Below are 20610 nucleotides of genomic sequence, written 5' to 3' on the forward strand. Positions count from 1 at the left end.
AATTGGTTTTGCAATCTTTATCTAAAAATAATAAATAATATGATTTTTGATTTTTTAGGTTTACCTTAACTATCGAAAGCTTGTCGATAGTGGCCAACCAGCGATAGTCCCGATAGTGCCATCGATAGTTCTCCACCTCTAGTATGCAGTGCTGCCAGTTTAGCAATTTGGTTGCTAAATCTAGCAACTTTTAAAAAAACTTTTATTTGAAAACTTTTTATTGAAAATGCTATTAGCTACAAATTTAGCAACTTTTTTTTTGTTTTTTTTTTTAGCAATTTTAGCTATTTTAGCAATTTTTCTCTTATACTTTACTTTTTTTCCCTTTTTTCCATTCACTGCAAAAATTAATAGTTCACAATGAAATCGTAACTTGTATTTAACTCAATGGTTCGATCAAAACCGATTGAACCAAAACCGTTTTAGTGATTTATCAGATTTTGCGCTCAAAATCTTTTCCCTGCCATGGTCGAACGCTGAAGTTGAGCGTATATTCTCACAAATGAATATATCAAAAAATAAATTACGCGACTGTATTAAATGCGATATTGCATATATGGTTAGTTTTAAATTTAAATAATTTTAAAATAAATTAAATGTTAACTTTATATATGTTGCCATAATTATGCACTTCCCTACGAGTAGCAGAAGAATTGGACGAAATTCTAAGTATTTTGTAATGTTAACAAAAGAAGATATGAAATCCTGTTTATAATCCTGTTTATTTTTAATTTCAATATTTTATTCTCAAATTAATTAAAAATGTACATACTAATTGAAAAAGAACATTTAAAAGATTTAGCAATTTCTTTGGCAATTTTTTTTTTATAATTTTTAGCAATTTTTAGCAATTTTTAGAAATTTTTAGCAACTTTTTTTCTTAAATCTAGCCACTTTTACTCCGGAGAATCTGGCACCACTGCTAGTATGTAGCTCTGTTAATATAGGCAACGGCATATTCACATGAATAATGCTATTTGCCTATTATTTGGAATATTCGGGTTACTTCCATCAAAACCGATAAGACCTTTTCTGTACCAAAATAAAGATTTTTGAGTTGTTATGCTGTTGATGTAATTTTATACATTTAATACGCAATTTTTTGAATATCTATAAAAATGGTATATATTTAACTAAGAATTTTGTGAGAAGTTCTGGAATTATATTTAATTTGTTTATCTTGAGAAAGGCTGCTCCAGCTTGCTGTCGATCTTATGAACCTGACATTTGGCACTTCCCCGTCTTGTGGTCTCTTAATGCCTTTTGTCATGTTGCTCGCCCGACGGCGTCTGTAGTCGGTGCCATAGGTGGTCATGCAGCTAGAATGTCGCTGGAGCTGGCTCTGCTCATGTGGAGACCGCTCCGTGGTCCAAACGGGTACGTAATGGGTACAAGTTTCGCCGTTGTGGCGATGCCGCCCACATCGGAGTTGTCACTGGTGTAGACATGCTGGGGATAGTAGCTGTCTGAGCTAGATTTGGAGCCAGCTCGATTACCGGCATCAAGGCCACGATGTTCAGTAGCATAGTTGGGATTCTATTGCGCCTTGGGATCGTAGGGATCGCTGGACTGATGTTTTGAGTCAGCTCTGCTGCTGCTTGCACGACCCTTGAAAATGGGCACACTGGCGTCCTCTGCGTGGCGAGGGAATGAGAAGTGAAAGTTAGCTGAAAGTGAGACCGCTTTCACTTACCTTTCTCGCCGTCTCGCTGCTGAGCCGAACTCGTCTCATTTCCCTCCCCCTCGGCGGTAATTTCGAACGTAATGTCTGTGTGGATACCCACACGTTTCTTGTGTTTACCCAAGTCCGTAATTTGCACACTCTCCTTGGACTCTGCTTTGAAGTTGGCAGTGTATTTAGTTTTAGTCATGATTTGCTCATTTGCTTTTGCTGCTGTGATGCTGTCTACACCAGTATCGACAGTCACACGCACGCCGTGTATCTTCCGCCGATGGCCACTGTTTCCACTTGCATTATTTCCGCTTCCACCTCACTGTTGAATTTGCACCTCATGTTGAATTTGCACCTCCACCAAAAAATTTACAAATTCGTTTAGTTTTTAGTTTACGTACGAATTTGTTTATTTTTGCAATTATCAGAACAGAAAACAAAACAAAAAAACCAAAACCACTCTTAGCTCTAACTAAAGTGGTAATCTAGAGCTGTAAGAATAACATTTGTTATTTGTAAAATTGTTTCAGGTTATGTTTTTTTCACACATATAACAATTGTCAGCGGCATCATTCATAGCATTTCACTGTTAGATTCCTTGCACTGTTGTATAATGAAGGTTGCATTCTGTTCAAAATAAAAGTTGCGAATGTCCATTACTTATGTATATCCCCTAACTCATTAGCCACTACGCTGCCCATCAGGAGGCAATCGATACTGCCCGCCGCAACGCCTACGGCTCCAGTGGCTATGGAGCTAGTGGCTCGAACAGCTTTGGAGCTGGCGGTACCACTGAGCTCGTCGCTAGGCAACTTGGAGAGCTCCTACGATTCCGTGGGTGCCGTCGAGGGTGTGGAGAACAGCGGCAACAGCTTGGGCGGTGGTTCTGCCTTTGGTTCCAACAATGCTGCCTCATTTGGCACTGGCGCTGGATTCGGTGCAAGCAATCAGGCTGCATTTGGTGCCAACAACGCGGCTTCGTTTGGCTCCAACAGCGCCTCCTCCTCGAACTCTGCCTTCCAGACCAGCCACAGTGCCAACTTCAATGCAGCCAGCTCGCACAACTAGATACTTTTACAGTAGTATCTAGTTTCAAAACTGTAGTGAGCGACCAATATATTGTAATAGAAGAGTTCCAAATTTCCCAACTTTTTGTTTTGCTGATCTAAATATTGACGCACCCTAACGTAGTCATCTGACTATCTGCACTTGCTTATCACTATCTTCGCAAAGCTCTTGCAAAAGCTCGGCTTACCATGCGGTGCAGTGGAGTACAGTAGACCAAGCAGACCTATTTATTGTCTCTCGGCAACTGATTTTATAGCTCCACGTGATTCTGCAATATTATAGTCTGGCAGAAAAAACCAGATCAACCTTAAGTGAGAGTATATGCCAGGAAGACGCATATATAGTATATATAAATATCTGCACAAAAAGTGCAGTGATAAATTCGATAATTAATACAGATATGAAGTGGAAATAATTGTGAGTGTAGTTTATAGTATAACCATATCTCGCCAATACAGGCATAGAATTTGGCTCATCGAGCTTCAACCTCTATGACAACTATAGAGCGCTGTGTGACCCTAGTGAACAATTATATATTGGGTGCACAAATTTGGTTGGAGGTCACAACAAGGTTGGCTGCTCATCGGAGCACCAAAGACTCCGATTCTGACAGTCCACGACGTACATACAAAGATCACGGCCTGACATTACATTTATTATTATCGGATAGTATGTGCTTGAAGACCAGGAATACACTGGATTAGTAGCGCGTAGTACAAAAACAGTACAACAATCCACAATGCAACAACAATAAATTCATTTAAATAGTGTCAATCATTCCCTATTTGTTGCTATAATTTGCTGAGAAGCGACGAATTTCATCGTCGGTATCTTCTTGCTATTTATTCCCGCTACCCATAGAGTAGAAGGGTATTATAACTTTGTGCCGACAGGAAATATGTAACAGGTAGAAGGACGCATCTCCGACCCTATAAAGTATATATATATTCTTGATCAGCATCAATAGCCGAGACGATCTAGCCATGTCCGAATATTCGAATATATAAAAAAAGTAAATATGAACTAAATTAGGGGTAACTTATAAGAAAATCGACAGTTAACATGGTCGGAAGGGTAGAGATGAGGAACTCAACATATAGATTCCTCTACTAGGTAATTTATTAGAAGGAAACTCCACTTAAGCGTGTGCCAGCGCGGAATCTCTTTTAATTCTTCATTTTATTTTCTATAAAGCTTTTTGTGTATATTATTGTACATTCCGTTTGCGTATTACTATTTGCATGTGTTAGCGTAGCCGCGAGTGATCGAGTGAGGAAGGACCCCGACCAATCTGACGAGCTAGAACCGAGCATAGCAAGAATACGCAACCTACCAAGCTCGATCACGGACAATCAGTGCCTTTTAAAGCCTGACGGTTTAACAAAATGCCAAACAATAAAATGAGTATCGAAGATATTCTTGCCTATTGTCTTCTAGTTTTGAATATGAGTTGTCCAGAATGTACGTCTTAAAATACTTCAAAGAAATCAGAAATACGCCAAAAACTTTGAAATTTAAAAAGTCACTTTATTTGTAAAAATATAGAGGTACATATGATACATAAGATTTTTATATATTTATACAAATCTAGCTCTGTTCATAAGGGAGCGGAAAATTTCCTATTTCTGGGAATATTCGGGTTATTCACTTCAATACGATAAGACCATTAGTGTATAAATATAAAGTTTTTTATTTTGTGATGAGTTTTTATAATTTTTATACCCGCTACCCATAGGGTAGAAGGGTATTATAACTTTGGGCCGGCAGAAAATGTATGTAGTATATATATATATATAAGTATATATCCGTCTGACTGCCTGTCCGTATGAACACCTAGATCTCAGAGACTATAAGAGTTAGAGCTATACTTTTTCGACAGCATTTGTACAAAAAATCGAAAAGCGTAATTTTAAAGCTAGAGTTGCGAATTTTTGGTATATACAGTAATTACTATAGTAGTTATGATTGGTTATGATTTGGTTGCGACCAGATAAAAATTGTCGAAGTTATTAAGGAAATACTTTTGTATGGGCAAAAACGCCTACTTACTAGGGGTCTTAGTTGCTTTGGCTGACAATCTGGTATATTGTACCGTCTATGGTATATTTTGAATGCGGTACTATATCGATATACCAAATATACCATTTGACATATTTGTAGTAGTTTTGCAGTATATTTGGTATATTTTGAGAAAAATACCGCAAAATACATTTCTTTTATTCAAAATGGGTAGCGGGTATCTCAAAGTCCAGTACACTCGACTGTAGCTTTCTTACTTGTTTTATATTACTCATAGAAAAAGTTTCGATAAATATTTTCAGTCGGTAACGCTTTCCAATTCACTAACTTAAACGGCGGATCACAGAATTATAATTTTTGCCGAATTGAAATGTATGTAACAGGCAGATGCAGCTACAATTTGTATACCCAGTATACATAAGGTGGATGGTAGAACCTTGTGTCCAGAACAAATGTGCGTAACGGGCAGAAGGAGCCATCTCCGAACTTATAAAGTAAATACTCTTGATCAGTGTTAAGAGGCAATATCGTCTGTCTGTCTTTCTGTCCTTCCGTCTGTATGAACACCTTCATATGTATGTAGATCTCAGAGACTGTAAGGGATATAGAGATGGAACATACTTACAGTATTTATAGTTACTGAAAATTGCATTGCCATCGAGTGCAGCTTTCTTACTTGTTTCTAATATCACTTGTTGATGTTGTATACAGATTAAGTTGTTGTCGAAAAGTAAGCTTAGTTTGAATGATACAGCCTCGATTAGTACACCTTATTATTACTATAGTCATTTTAGTTCCTACAAAACCCGGTTAAGCTCAGTGAATATTTCATACAAGGTTTTGAAATTAATTAATTAATTAATTGTTTCTTAAGTAAATAATTGTGTAAGGTGAAATTGGGCACTATTTGAGAAAATCGTTCACGATTGTGGAGACATTATTGTTGACAATAACGGATTTTTCTGAACTAATATGTAACATAATTACTATAGCATAAAATAATAAAAAAGACGGAGATTCTTACGCCGAGTCGATCGGCGTTTTCTCCCCCTGTTGAAGACTCACACTCAGGAGTTTAGGGTTCGTATTTTATTCTTTATAGGTTTCAAATGAAATGCATGTGCGAATCGAGATTGTAATTTGGACAGAAGGAAATTTTTAAAATGAAACAATTAGTTCAATAAACTGTAAACAGTACTAAGAACAATATAATTTAATATTAATAATTTAATATTAATAGACAGATGAAAACGCAGTTGCATTGGCAAACGAGAATATCACTACATAAGCTCGTCAAATAATACAACGGAAATATAATATATAAAATAATCAAATACAATTGCATATTTATTATTATTTAGCCATCTCTATCTGTGTGGGTATCCCAGATGATTCAAAGCAAATTCACCTTCCACCTTTTAGGCTTACAAAAACAGCAAATTATAAAACAATACAAATGAAATCTTAAGAACTATCCAGTTAATCAGAATTTTTATTTATTTTTAATCATTGGTTTAAGTTGTAGCAGAAAGTCAAGTTGACGATTTGATAAAAATAATTTATATGTCATAATAGCAACAAAAATAAGTAAGAGAAATATTTCAATTGTGCCTTGAACACTGGTAGAACCCATTGTTGAAAGTAGTATTTATTTCCAAGTCAAAAAAGATTTTTCGCTGGCGGTGCTCGCTGCCTAGTTTGTTGTCCAATTAAATTTCTGGATAAAGGAGGTGACTGTGGTTCCACGTGGTATTCGGGATACTCTTATCGGCTTATCGCTAGTCTGTATTTTCGGAATGAAACTTGTGTTGTTGACTCTTCGAAGGGCACTTTGTTAGTGAGGTCTTGAAATTATACAGCTTTGAACAATAGCTTAAAATTTATGCCCTCAGTACATAAAAATTTATATATAGCTCTTTCGATATAGGCAGCGCCATATTCATATGAATAATGCTACTTTCCTATTATTGGGAATATTTGGGTTATTTCCTTCAAAAGCGATAAGATTTTTTCTGTATAAAAATAAAGATTTTTGAGTTGTCAAGCTGTTAAGTTCTCATGGTTATTTCCTTCATAACCGATAAGATGTTTTCTGTATAAAAGATTTTTGAGTTGTCAAGCTGTTAAGTTCTTATGAACTTTCCTATGATGAAATTGTTTATTTGTATCCGGTTCATGTTTTACTGTCGGAATAGGATTTTACATCTAATTTTCTCCAAATAGCTTTTATCTTTCATGTCATTCCAGTTTGCACCCGAACCTCATTTTGCTATCACACTATTTTATACCCGTTAGCAGTTTTAGCCATAGATAATTATTTCTTCCATGACTAATACTTTTCTGATCAAAAATATGTATATTATACTTAATGGGGTCGAAGATGTTTCCTTCATTTTTTAAAAAATCTTCCATATAATAATTTTATACATTTATTACGAAATGTTTTGGATATCTACAAATATGGTATACATTTAACTAAGAATTTTGTTGAGAAGTTCTGGAATTATATGTATTTAAATTGTTTATCTTGAATAGTTTTTTTTTATTTTCGTTTTATTTTTATTATTTATGTTTTAGAAGGAAGGGTGCTCCAGCTTGCTATCGACCTTATGGACTTGACTTTTGACAATTCCCCGTCTTGAGGGTCCTTTAATGCCTTTTGTCGACTTGCTCGCCCGACGGCGGCGAGGCGAATCATCAAGAATATATATACTTTATAGGGTCGGAGATGCCTCATTCTACCTGTTACATACATTTACTGCCGGCACAAAGTTATAATACCCTTCTACCCTATGGGTAGCGGGTATAAAAATGATAATTATTTAATAATTTATGTTTTAATGGTCAAAGCTAAAAATTATTGCCCAAGACAAAACACCAAATATCATAATTTTTGAGGGAATTAACAGTTCCCGGTCTAAAAAGGAGAAACACATTTTTTTCTAAAAATTAATTTTTATTCATCACTATAGTTTCCATCTACGGCTATACAGTCAGTCCAGCGCTTCTCCAACCTTTCGATGCCATTTTTGTAGAAGGATGAACTTTTGCCCTCAGTATCGGCAATCACCTCCTCATTTGATCGATATCTCTTGCCTTGGAGGTGCTTTTTGAGAACTGAAAAAAGCCAGTAGTCGCTGGGGGCCAAATCTGGAGAGTAGGGTGGGTGCGGCAGTAGTTCGAACCTCAATTCGCTCAATTTCAGCATTGTTGCCATAGACTTGTGACACGGTGCATTATCCTGATAATTCTTTCTTGATCGCTTGGCCCAGTCGATCTAGCAGCTTTATATACATAATATTCGCTGTTAGTAGGAAACTTAAAAAAAATTATTATTAAAAGAAAAAATTAATAATGTTTAAAATTTCATTTAGTAATAGCACGTTTACGAATTCTACGTCAATAACTTCAATGAATATCTTAAAGTTAAAAAGTAGAAGATGTCCAAATATAAAAATAAGCGTGCTCGACTGTGAGATACCCGTGATACCCATATTAAAAAAGTAAAACATTGCCGTATTATTCTTAAAATATACCAAATAATAATCTGAAAAATAATGAAATACGTCGAAGACCATATTTAGCATATCGATGAAGTACTATTTCCACCCTATGTGTTGTGGGTATAAAAATAGTTATCACTAATCAGACTCTAAAAGTACTAGTGCTCGCTTGTCAAAAATTATAAATTAAAACAATTTTACAAATAAGTGAAGGTGATTAATAAACATTTAGATTAGAACTATATTTAGAGATAAGATTGAATTTAGGGACTTGTTCTGTTTTACCAAAAAAATGTAGAAATTCGTTAATTTTTGGTTTGCGTACTCTTTAAAATAAAAGTGGCGAATGTCCATTACTTAACATGTATGTATATTATGTATATCCCCTAATTCTTTAGCCACTATGCTGCCCATCAGGAGGCAATCGATACTGCCCGCCGCAATGTTTACGGCTCCAGTGGCTATGGAGCTAGTGTCTCGAACAGCTTTGGAGCTGGCGGTACCGCTGAGCTCGTCGCTAGGCACCTTGGAGAGCTCCTACGATTCCGTGGGTGCCGTCGAGGGTGTGGAGAACAGCGGCAACAGCTTGGGCGGTGGTTCTGCCTTTGGTTTTAACAATGCTGCCTCATTTGGTGCCGGCTCTGGATTCGGTGCAAGCAATCAGGCTGCCTTTGGTGCCAACAACGCGGCTTCCTTTGGCTCCAACAGCGCCTTCTCCTCCAACTCTGCCTTCCAGACCATCCACAGTGCCAACTTCAATGCAGCCAGCTCGCACAACGTGGGCAGGAACGTAGAGTTCGCTGACGCCAACAATGCCGGCACTGAGGTCAACTTCGGAGGGGCCAATACCAACACTCTTAACTCGGAGTCGCTGCTCGCCAGCAATGTGGAGGCGCTGGTGGCCCTCACTTTGCCCTCGTCTAGTGGCAACAATGTGGAGTACTTGCACCACGAGCGCGTTGTCTCCAGTGCACCCCAACAGATTGTGTACACCGTACCCGGTGGCTCGCAGCAGTACGTGCAACATGTGGAGCGCGTTGTCAAGCAGAAGCAGCCCTCGGTGCAGTACGTTCAGGTAGCACAGCCTTCCGGCACCTCTGAGCATTACTATCAGCGCAAGGTCACAACCACCACATCGACCGCCCAGATCGTCATAGCAGCCGTCGGTCAACTACACCTATGGCTCCAACACTGGTTCCAGCTTTGGTTCCAATGCTGCCTCTACTACGGCTTCAACTCTAACTATTCCAAGCCTATTCCATATTTAATTTGTTCTTTGGAATCTTTATATTTTGGCTCCGATGGCCATGTGAAGAACTACAAGGATCTGGCCACTGGCGAGAGCGAGAACTACAACGTCAACGGCAAGCAGTTCGGATACAACGCAGCCACCGCGTCCGTCGATGACAACGGTAGGACGAGCACCTACAGTGTGCACTCGTAAGGTGCACCCTGCCAACAGCCAACACTTGCCACCTGCCACAACTTTCACAGTAGTATCTAGTTTCAAAACCCTACGTATTGTAGACGGTTCAACAAAATGCCAAACAATAAAATGAGTATCGAAGACATTCTTCCCTGTTGACTTCTAATTTTAAATGTGACTTGTCCAAAAAGTACGTCTGCACATACATAGAAGAATTATCAAGAATACGCCAAAAAATTTAAATTTAAAATAGCGTTTGGCTGGATTATTTTCCTTAGCCTTCAGAGTGAATTATCGTAAGAAGATTGTGTTGATCCAATTAGTTCTGTGTATGGCGATAAAAAATCACTGCATATTTCTGGTCAGTTACAGGATAGACACGAATGATAAAAACACAGTAGGATAAAAACATGGAAGTTATTATTCAATAACTTTTATATTTGTTGTTGATAATTTAGTATATTTTGCTCTCGGAAAATTTTTTTAACAAACTTGATCAGTGTGCTTCTTTATCAAGTACTGTGAAGAAATTAGATAATTTATATAAAATTATAATTATAAGTATTTAAAAGAATAGCACCAAAGAAACCATACTAACCGTATATACTATATGGAATTTTCCACCAACATTTTTCACAAACCATTTTCTCAGAGTATATGGAAAATTCTACTAACGACTTTAAGGAAAAAATGGAATTTGGCATTTCGTATAACTGATTTTATTAATTATTGAATGGTTCGTACTATATTTTATAAGAAATAGTCAATAAAACAAGATTTAGTGAAAACTGTTTTAAATAATGTAACAGCGAATCCATCTTTCTTTACTGTCAATAAACATTCTACCGTCGGTTGAAGTTTCAACAAATGCTGTAGTTGACATTCTGCCATATACAGATCAAATATTGAAAGCAGAACTAGCACAAATAAGAGGAATATTTGAACTATAGATGAAGTATTTGAATCGTGGCTTTCCATCGTGGTATCAGCCATTGTTCGATAAAAAGAATTTTTTAATGCTGGTTAAGGAGAATGATAGAGTCCCTCGCAGTCTTCAAGATACTCGTATCGGCTAATAGCTTGTTCGCTTTTTAGGTTTCTTAAATGAGGTTGTTGATGGCGTTGCCTTTAATTCAGACTTATATTCCGTACTCTAGGATTGTTCTGCACTCTCCGAAAGTCACTTTATTTGTGAAATCTAGAGGTACATATACCATGAATACATAAGATTTTATATGTATGTACAAATGTAGCTCTGTTCATAAGGGAGCGGAAAATTTCCTATTACTGGGAATATTCGGGTTATTCACTTCAATAGTATATAAATATAAAGATTTTTTACTTGTGATAAGCTCTTATGAGTTTTTAAAATTTTTATACCCGCTACCCATAGGGTAGAAGGGTATTATAACTTTGTGCCGACAGGAAATGTATGTAACAGGTAAAAGGAGGCATCTCCGACCCTATAAAGTATATATATTCATGATCAGCGTCAACAGCCGAGACGATCTAGCCATGTCCGTCTGTCCGTCTGTGTGTCTGTGTGTATGTGTGTCCGTCCGTCTGTCCGTATGAACACCTAGATCTCAGAGACTACCAGAGATAGAGCTATAATTTTTTTTCGACAGCATTTGTTATGTTTGTACGCAGATCAAGTTTGTTTCAAATTTTTGCCACGCCCACTTCCGCCCCCGCAAATAAAAAAAATCGAATAACAAGCGTAATTTTAAAGCTAGAGTTGCAAATTTTGGTATATATAATAATAACTATAGTAGTTATGATTCCTGAAAATTTGGTTGCGATCAGATAAAAAATTGTCGAAGTTATAAAAGAAATACTTTTGTATGGGCAAAAACGCCTACTTATAAGGGTCTTAGTTACTTTGGCTGACAATCTGGTATATTGAGCCGTCTATGGTATATTTTGAATGCAGTACTATATTGATATACCAAATATAAATTATTATACCCGCTACCCATAGGGTAGAAGGGTATTATAACTTTGTGCCGGCAGGAAATGTATGTAACAGGTAGAAGGAGGCATCTCCGACCCTATAAAGTATATATATTCTTGATCAGCTTTAACAGCCGAGACGATCTAGCCATGTCCGTCTGTCCGTCTGTCCGTCTGTGTGTCTGTGTGTCTGTGTGTCTGTCCGTCCGTCCGTATGAACACCTAGATCTCAGAGACTATAAGAGATAGAGCTATAATTTTTTTTCGACAGCATTTGTTATGTTTGCACGCAGATCAAGTTTGTTTCAAATTTTTGCCACGCCCACTTCCGCCCGCGCAAATCAAAAAAATCGAATAACAAGCGTAATTTTAAAGTTAGAGTTGCGAATTTTGGTATATATAATAATAACTATAGTAGTTATGATTCCTGAAAATTTGGTTGCGATCAGATGAAAATTGTCGAAGTTATTAAAGAAATACTTTTGTATGGGCAAACACGCCTACTTACTAGGGGTCTTAGTTGCTTTAGATGACAATCTGGTATATTGTGCCGTCTATGGTATATTTTTGAATGCGGTACTATATCAATATACCAAATATACTATTTGGTATATTTTTAGTATTTTTGCAGTATATTCGGTATATTTTGAGAAAATTATCGCAAAATATATTTCTTTTATTCAAAATGGGTAGCGGGTATCTCACAGCCGAGTGCACTCGACTGTAGCTTTCTTACTTGTTTTTAGTATTTGTGTAGTATTTTTGGTATATATACCCCATTCAAAATACACCATATTTGGCACAATATACCAGTTTGTCAGCCAAAGCAACTAAGACCCCTAGTGTGTAGGCGTTTTTGCTCATACAAAAGTATTTTTTAATAACTTTCACAATTTTTATCTGATCGCAACCAAATTTTCAGCAATCATAAATACTATTGTTGTTATTGTATACACCAGCTCTAGCTGGTATTTGATTTTTTTGATTTGTGAGGGCGGAAGTGGGCGTTGAAACAAACTTGTTTTGCGTGCAAACATAACAAATGCTGTCGAAAAAAAAATAGAGCTTTTTCTTTTATAGTCTCTGAGATCCAGTGTTTTATACGGACAGACAGTCATGGCTATATCGTCTCGGCTATTGATGCTGATCAATAATATATCGACGCATTTCCGCGAAAGTATCGTATGTCGCTTTTTTTTCGAAATTAAGATTTTAATGCAAAATTGTTAGGCACCTAATGCCTCACTACCCTGTGAAATATTATAACTGAAAACCCTATAGTTCCGATAAAAATTAAGTTTCAATTTTATCGTATGTTACAGTGCTTTTAAATGTGCGCGCGAAATTATCGTAACATATGTCCATACAAATTTTTATTTCATTTGCATGGAAATACTTCAAACGCACAAAAATAAAGAAATACAATAAGAAATGTTTCTAATCGCTCAAACATCTTATGATTTTGCTTATTGTTTGTTCCTCTTTATGCCGTTAATTCTCGGTGTACAGTACACAGACTTTAAAAACTGAAAACCTTTTTCAAACTCTTTATTTAAACATGAAACATTACATTTAAGAAAATTACGAATCGCTGTTATATTAAAAATGCCCATTATCAATAGAATTAAATTATGAATATTTTGAAAATTCAAAGAAGTATCTTTTTAATTTGCCTAATTCCACCCAAACAATAATATCATTATCTAATAAAAAATTTGATGATCTTAATAATTTATGTAAGCTAAATAGTATACCTCCCAGATACGACAATGAATATAAAAGTTTGGGATATTCTTCGAACGTATTAGATTATTTAAACGAAACAGATGAAGACGATGATATTTTGGTTTAATTTTTCATAAATATATTACAAATATATAAATAATGTTGTTAATTAATACAATTTCTAAAAAAATTTCTTAATAAAATTCTAATTTCGCAAAATAAATCAAATTTTATTATCGTATGTCGCACGATGTGCGCAAGGGTATGAAAACAAAGCGTGCAAAATTATCGTATGTAATTATATTTTTATTTTTTCATGAAATGTTGCCTTTAATGACAAAAAATAAGTTTTTATTCGTTATTGTAGCTAAAGCAACGAAACCTTAAAAAATATTTCCATGATTTTCTTATTCCTAAGAGGTTAAATAAAAAAAGCTTCTCCTGTAAAATTAGATTTTTCAACATACGATACATTCGCGGAAATGCGTCGATATATACTTTATAGGGTCGGAGATGCCTGATTCTACATACATTTTCTACCGGCAAAGTTATAATACCCTTCAGTCCTATGCAGTGTTGCCAAAGTTTGTTGAGAAAAAAAGCTGTTTTTGACGGGAAGAACGATGCAAAAAAGCTGAAAATTTAAAAAAAAGCTGTAAAAAAAGCTGATTTTTCAATTCATTGGATTCTCTATATTTTTCTGATAGTTACAAGGTGAGCGCACGAAATCGGTTATTTTGAAACATATATATAGAATTTGTACAGCAGCTGTACAATATTTGGAGAATTTTATTAAAACTATCCTGATTCTCCACATTTTTATTGTTATATGTTTATCCAGTTCCCATCATTTTTAGGAATTTATTAGGAAGGTATATCTATAGCAGCATTTCTCAAGTCTGCGCAAGCCATAACTGTAAATGCTTGATTTAGAATAAAATGTATTTTCATTTTAAGTAGAAAACAACGAGTAGAAAAACGAATAGTGCTGTCGTCTTCAAAGTATTTAACGACTAGGTTTCCTAAATGATCCAAATGAGCCAACAATGTATGCACGGCCACAAAAAGACATAACACTGCTTTTTGCTCCATCGTCTTGACCGTCAAAGCTACAAAATTTATTTGGTTTGTTTGCATAAACCCGCTCCTAGCACTTTTATGCTTTTTGGACAAAGCATGGGCGCGCAAATCAGAGAGTTTTGCGGTGATTGTAGATTTGCAGTAACTGTCACCCGTGTCGTCCCGATATGTTTGTTTAAAGTCTTTTGACATTTTTTTTAAAACAATCAAAACACAGGGAACTGAAGATCAATTCACTTTTGTCTTTAGAGACGCTACAACTTATCGCCAATTCTTGAATTGGCGTGTTCTTTGAGATTGCTTTACAACACTATACAATCGATTTGTCACTAAAAATGTTGGCAAGCATCGACAGAACAGCTATAGTAAATATTGTTCCATTATTTTGGGCAAATAGAAAAAAAATCTAAAAAAAGCATTTAAGTAAAAAAAAAAGCCAGAATTCCCGCTGCCCGCTGTTTGCAATTTTTTCAAGCAAATCGCATTTGAAAAAAGCCAGTTTTGACGGGAAAAAAGCGACTCTGGCAACACTGGTCCTATGGGTAGCGGGAATAAAAACAGGCAACAACGTCTGTCTATCTTTCTGTCCTTCCGTCTTTATGAACACCTACATATGTAGATCTCAGAGACTGTAAGGGATATAGAGATGGAACATACATACTATACAGTATTTATAGCTACTGAAAATTGCATTGTCATCGACTGCAGCTTTCTTACTTGTTTCTAATATCACTTGTTGATGTTGTATACAGATAAAGTTGTTTTCGAAAAGTAAGCTTAGTTTGAATGACACAGCCTCGATTAGTACACCTTATTATTACTATAGTCATTTTAATTCCTACAAAACCCGGTTAACTGGGTTAATATTTCATACAAGGTTTTGAAATTAATGTTGTTTCTTAAGTAAATAATTGTGTAAGGTGAAATTGGGCACTATTTGAGAAAATCGTTCACGATTGTGGAGACATTATTGTTGACAATAACGGATTTTTCTGAACTAATATGTAATTACTATATCATAAAATAATAAAAAAAGACGGAGATTCTTACGCCGAGTCGATCGGCGTTTTCTTCCACTGTTGAAGACTCACACTCAGGACTTTAGCGTTCGTATTTTCTTCTTCATAGGCTTCAATTAAAATGCAAGTGTGAATCGAGATAAGATAGATAAGTAATTTGGACAGAAGGATATTTTTATATGAAACAATTAGTTCAATAAACTGTAAACAGTACTAAGAATAATAATATGACTAGACAGATGAAAATGCAATTGAGCACTATGTTACATAATAATACAAATAACACTACGGAAATAATAAAGCAAAAATTGTGTAATTTATATAATCAAAAACAATTGCATATTTATTATTATTTAGCCATCTATCTGGGTGGGTATGCCAGATTATTCATAGCAAATTCAGCTTCCACCTTGTAGGCTTACAAAAACGGCAAATTATAAAACAATACAAATGAAATCTTAAGAACTATCCAGTTAATTAGAATTTTTAATCTTTGGTTTAAGTTGTAGCAGAAAGTCAAGTTGACGATTTGACAAAAATACTTGATATGCCATAATCGCAACTAAAATAAGTAAGAGAAATATTTCAATTGCGCCTTGACCAGTGGTAGATCCCATTGTTGAAAGTAGTATTTATTTCCAAGTTAAAAAAAATTTTTCGCTGGCGGTGCTCGCTGCCTAGTTTGTTGACCAATTCAATTTCTGGATAATACCACTGTGGTTTTACGTGGTATTCGGGATACTCTTATCGGCTTATCGCTAGTCTGTATTTTCGGATTAAAACTTGTGTTGTTGACTCTTCGAAGGGCACTTTGTTTGTGAGGTCTTGAAATTATATAGCTTTGAACAATAGCTTAAAATTTATGCCCTCAGTACATAAGAATTTATATATAGCTCTTTCGATATAGGCAGCGCCATATTCATATGAATAATGCTACTTTCCTATTATTGGGAATATTTGGGTTATTTCCTTCAAAAGCGATAAGATTTTTTCTGTATAAAAATAAAGATTTTTGAGTTGTCAAGCTGTTAAGTTCTTATGAACTTTCCTATGATGAAATTGTTTATTTGTGTCCGGTTCATGTTTTACTTTCGGAATAGGATCTTACATCTAATTTTCTCCAAATAGCTTTTATCTTTCATGTCATTCCAGTTTGCACCCGAACCTCATTTTGCTATCACACTATTTTATACCCGTTAGCAGTTTTAGTCATAGATAATTATTTCTTCCATGACTAATATTTTTCTGATCAAAAATATATATATTATACTTAATGGGGTCGAAGATGTTTCCTTCATTTTTTCAAAAATCTTCCATATATATTGTTAAGCAAAGCAAAAAAGATCCGACGGTCTTAATAGTTGTCCGATAAAGAAAGTTTTGATGTAATTTTATACATTTAATACGAAAAGTTTTGGATATCTATAAATATGGTATACATTTAACTATGAATTTTGTGAGAAGTTCTGGAATTATATTTAAATTGTTTATCTTGAATAGTTATTTTTTAATTATCGGAGCTTATATTTTAGGAGAAAGGCTGCTCCAGCTTGCTGTCGACCTTATGGACTTGACTTTTGACAATTCCCCGTCTTGAGGGTCCTTTAATGCCTTTTGTCGTCTTGCTCGCCCGACGGCGCCTGTAGTCGGTGCCATAGGAGGCCATGCAGTAGCAGGGCTTCCAGCTGGGACGTCGCTGCAGTTGGCTCTGCTCATGCGGAGACCGCTCCGTGGTCCAAACGGGCACGTAATGGGTCCAAGTTTCGCCGTTGCGATAGATGCCGCCCACATCGGAGCTGTCGCTGGTGTATACATGCTGGGGATAGTACTGGGGATAGTAGCTGTCTGAGCTAGATCTGGAGCCAGCTCGATTGCCGGCATCAAGGCCACGATGTTCAGTAGCATAGTTGGGATTCCATTGCGCCTTGGGATCGTAGGGATCTCTGGACTGATGTTTTGAGTCACCTCTGCTGCTGCTGGCACGACCCTTGAAAATGGGCACACTGGCGTCCTCTGCAGAGCGAGGGAATGAGAAGTGAAAGTTAACTGAAAGTAAGACCGCTTTCACTTACCTTTCTCGCCGTCTCGCTGCTGAGCCGAACTCGTCTCATTTCCCTCCCCTTCGGCGGTAATTTCGAACGTAATGTCTGTGTGGATACCCACACGTTTCTTGTGTTTACCCAAGTCCGTAATTTCCACACTCTCCTTGGACTCTGCTTTGAAGTTGGCAGTGCATTTAGTTTTAGTCTGATTTGCTCATTTGCTTTTGCTGCTTTGAGCCAATTTAATTACCTTTCGTTTGCTGCTGTCCATCACCCGTATCGACAGTCACACGCACGCCGTGTATCTTCGGCCGATGGCCACTGTTTCCACTTGCACTGCTTCCGCTTCCACCTCCACCTCCATCTCCACCACCGGAGCCACTTGAACCAGCACGTCCTGTGCCCTGATCATAGCCGCTGCCACTGTTGCCCTGCTGCCCCTGTCCCTGTCCTTGTCCCTGTCCGATTATAACTGGCACACCCGTCTGGTTGTTGTTGTTGTTCTCCATGTCATCGAAATCCAACTTGGATGACACTTTATTCGCTTGACCTGGTTACGGTTACGATTAAAGCCCGTGTCCACGTACCAGACGCCATCAACATTGTTTGTTTTTCGGTTTAGCATAGAAATTACATTTAGGCAAAGAAATTTCATTTAAGTTATGCAAACACACTTTTATTCCCCAACCCCTTCACAGAGCATCTAATCCTGCCAACATGCTCCAGAGAGAGGGAAAATCGGAAGAACTAGAGCGTGTTTCACGTTAAAGCTGCCATCCACAAACGTTGTCAATTAGCGCACGTTGATTTATTTATGGACATATCTTCATCTCGTTACCCCTTCAGTACACACACATTTATATACACTTTTACATACTCAGTTGAGTGACTTTCGAGTTAACTCTGCGCACTTCGACCAGTTGTTACAGTTACACCATTGAACTAATTTGTTTAAATTTAATGCATAAAGTCAGTCGAGTGTGAATTATTGAACTCTGATTCATGATTTGCAGTTTCTGGAAATTCGAATCTATAGCTTGGCATTTGATATATAATTCATGTTTGTTTCAAGACAAGTTTGTCTTCAACTTTCTACCCGGTTTATATATTTTTATATATTTATTTATATTGTTAGATAACTAGAATGACGCATACTATTAGCAAACTAAATTAACCACAATACTATATTAATTTACACAGCATTCAAATTTTAAATGACAATTAAGTGTGCTACTTTGATCAAGTTTTAAGAGCAGCTTTTAAAATTAAGAATGATCTGCATTAGTGCAAATTATGGTTTGTTTCGTTCAACAATAATATAAATATTTTAAATTAAAATGTGTTATATAGTATGTAATTCGTTCACCATTTGAACTTTTGAACGTTATTAGTAGAAATGATTGCGCTTAGTATTGTAAAGACTCTATAAGTCAAAAAGGCGAATCGAACTTTTCTAAGGTTTAATGATTGTTTACGCTATTTTTAAAATCAAAATTCCGTGTAACATGATTCACATTTTTTGGGGAACTTTTGGTATCGCCATGAAAAGTTCCCAAATTATGGGAAATGCCCACATAGTCAGCAGCTTTGGAGAGGGTGGTCTCAAAGTGATTGAAATCTTAGGCAAAAAACAATGGAAACACTTGCCACTAATTGATAAATAACCAAATTGTCGAACAATAGTAACCTTGTGCACAGTGATGAGTCAGCAGAAAGCAGCATAATCCCAAAAAAATCACAGGCTGTCCCAGGTACATTTTTGGGAATAGATGAGAAAACGAACGAAAGCAAAAAGTACTTTTTAATCAAGTTAAAGTTTTTTTCGTCTACAGCCGTTTTAACACTTAAGAATGTCTTGATTAATGGGATTTTTCAGTGTGGTTGATAACTCAAAGCTTTGACTTGAAGCGCGATTCAGGTGCGCACTTGAAAACCGCCGACAAACGACTAAAAAAACTAGAGACCGATTTGAAATATCTGACGAGATTCATTAAAAATTAAATAACTAGCCAGCTGGAGAACTTGGAGAACCTAGAGAACAACAGATTTGTTGTTCAGTTTCTCAATTGTTCAGTTTTTGTTGTCTGTATTTCTGTCCCAGCTTCTGTTCCGTTCCGTTCTGTTCAGTTCTGTTCTCTTGTTGACGTTTGCACTTTGTTGATAACATCTTAACTGGGCCCATAAGTGAATCGCTGACTTTTGTTGCCGGACAGCAGTTGCTGCATTGCTTGGAAATTCCAAGACGAAGAGGAGAGGAGAGGAAGTTGGGGCCAGCTTCAAAATGTAATGCGTATAAAGCCCAACTCAGTCTCTAACCCCCTCTGCCCCTGACTAAATTGTAAGTAATCAGTTGGCTGGCATCTTTTGTTATTGTTTTTAGCTGAAGTTTCCGTTGTACTAAGTATCTTGGAGATTCTATTGTGTCTGATGAAGTGCTTATACCTTGTAATGTAATTACACAAAGGGCATACGAACAGCATAAGATTTTGTTAAAAGCAATATATGATGAAGTGGAACTTAGTAACTGAGTGTATTAGTAAAATTATTTATTTTCAATGGCTGAAATTTACTACTCATTGAAGGAATTCTGCATTTTTCCATTCATAGAATCGCACAAATAAAATTATATTCTTGAATATTTTTTCAAGAACGTTGTGCTTTATGCAAATTTAAAAATTATAAGACCGATTTAAAATAATAATATTTGAGATTAGTATTGCTTTGTGTGCTTCAATGGTAATAAATGCAAATACAGGGTATTTTCTTTTGTACTGACGTTCAAGATCTGATTGCTAAACTTTTGTGTTTTGGTCTTTTTCATAATGCTCTCATCATTAATCATTTGCTGGCGATTCGATGTTTCTCGTGTCTCAGCTCTCAGCATTCAGATTGCCAGAGCTATCACAATTATAGTTTGTGGCAATTTTGACAGCGCAAACGATTATCTTCATTAGCTGTCGACCGACCATATAATATCAGAATCAAATTCAAGTTCAACTTGAGTCGGCGATTACTTTGAACAGTTCTCCCTTCATTCTCTGCTAATCCCCCCATTTGGTTAAGCTGATGCCACAGTCATTTGTTAGCCAACGCCTCGAAGCAC

The 20610-nt window shown here is 36.3% G+C and overlaps 1 protein-coding gene across 4 annotated transcripts; it reads right to left on the reverse strand.

The window, feature by feature from the left end:
* Positions 1–1521: 1521 nt before the first annotated feature.
* Positions 1522–19462, reverse strand: LOC117563596 (uncharacterized). Of its 4 annotated transcripts, none has more exons than XM_052002918.1 (4): positions 19195–19462; positions 17758–18057; positions 1694–1834; positions 1522–1634 (listed from the first exon to the last, which is right to left on the reverse strand). In XM_052002918.1, the coding sequence occupies exons 1-4, from the start codon at positions 19262–19264 to the stop codon at positions 1537–1539; spliced, it is 609 nt and encodes a 202-aa protein (XP_051858878.1). In that variant the 5' UTR covers positions 19265–19462; the 3' UTR covers positions 1522–1536. The 4 variants fall into 4 exon arrangements, with proteins under 4 accessions (XP_051858878.1, XP_051858877.1, XP_034097875.1 ...); XM_052002917.1 differs by lacking the exon at positions 1694–1834 and adding an exon at positions 17538–17681 and having other exon boundaries at positions 19195–19460; XM_034241984.2 differs by lacking the exons at positions 1522–1634; positions 1694–1834 and adding exons at positions 16863–17478; positions 17538–17681 and having other exon boundaries at positions 19195–19455.
* Positions 19463–20610: the final 1148 nt, after the last annotated feature.

Source organism: Drosophila albomicans, chromosome 2L, assembly GCF_009650485.2.
Source record: "Drosophila albomicans strain 15112-1751.03 chromosome 2L, ASM965048v2, whole genome shotgun sequence".
In the NCBI taxonomy this organism is placed as follows: domain Eukaryota; kingdom Metazoa; phylum Arthropoda; class Insecta; order Diptera; family Drosophilidae; genus Drosophila; species Drosophila albomicans.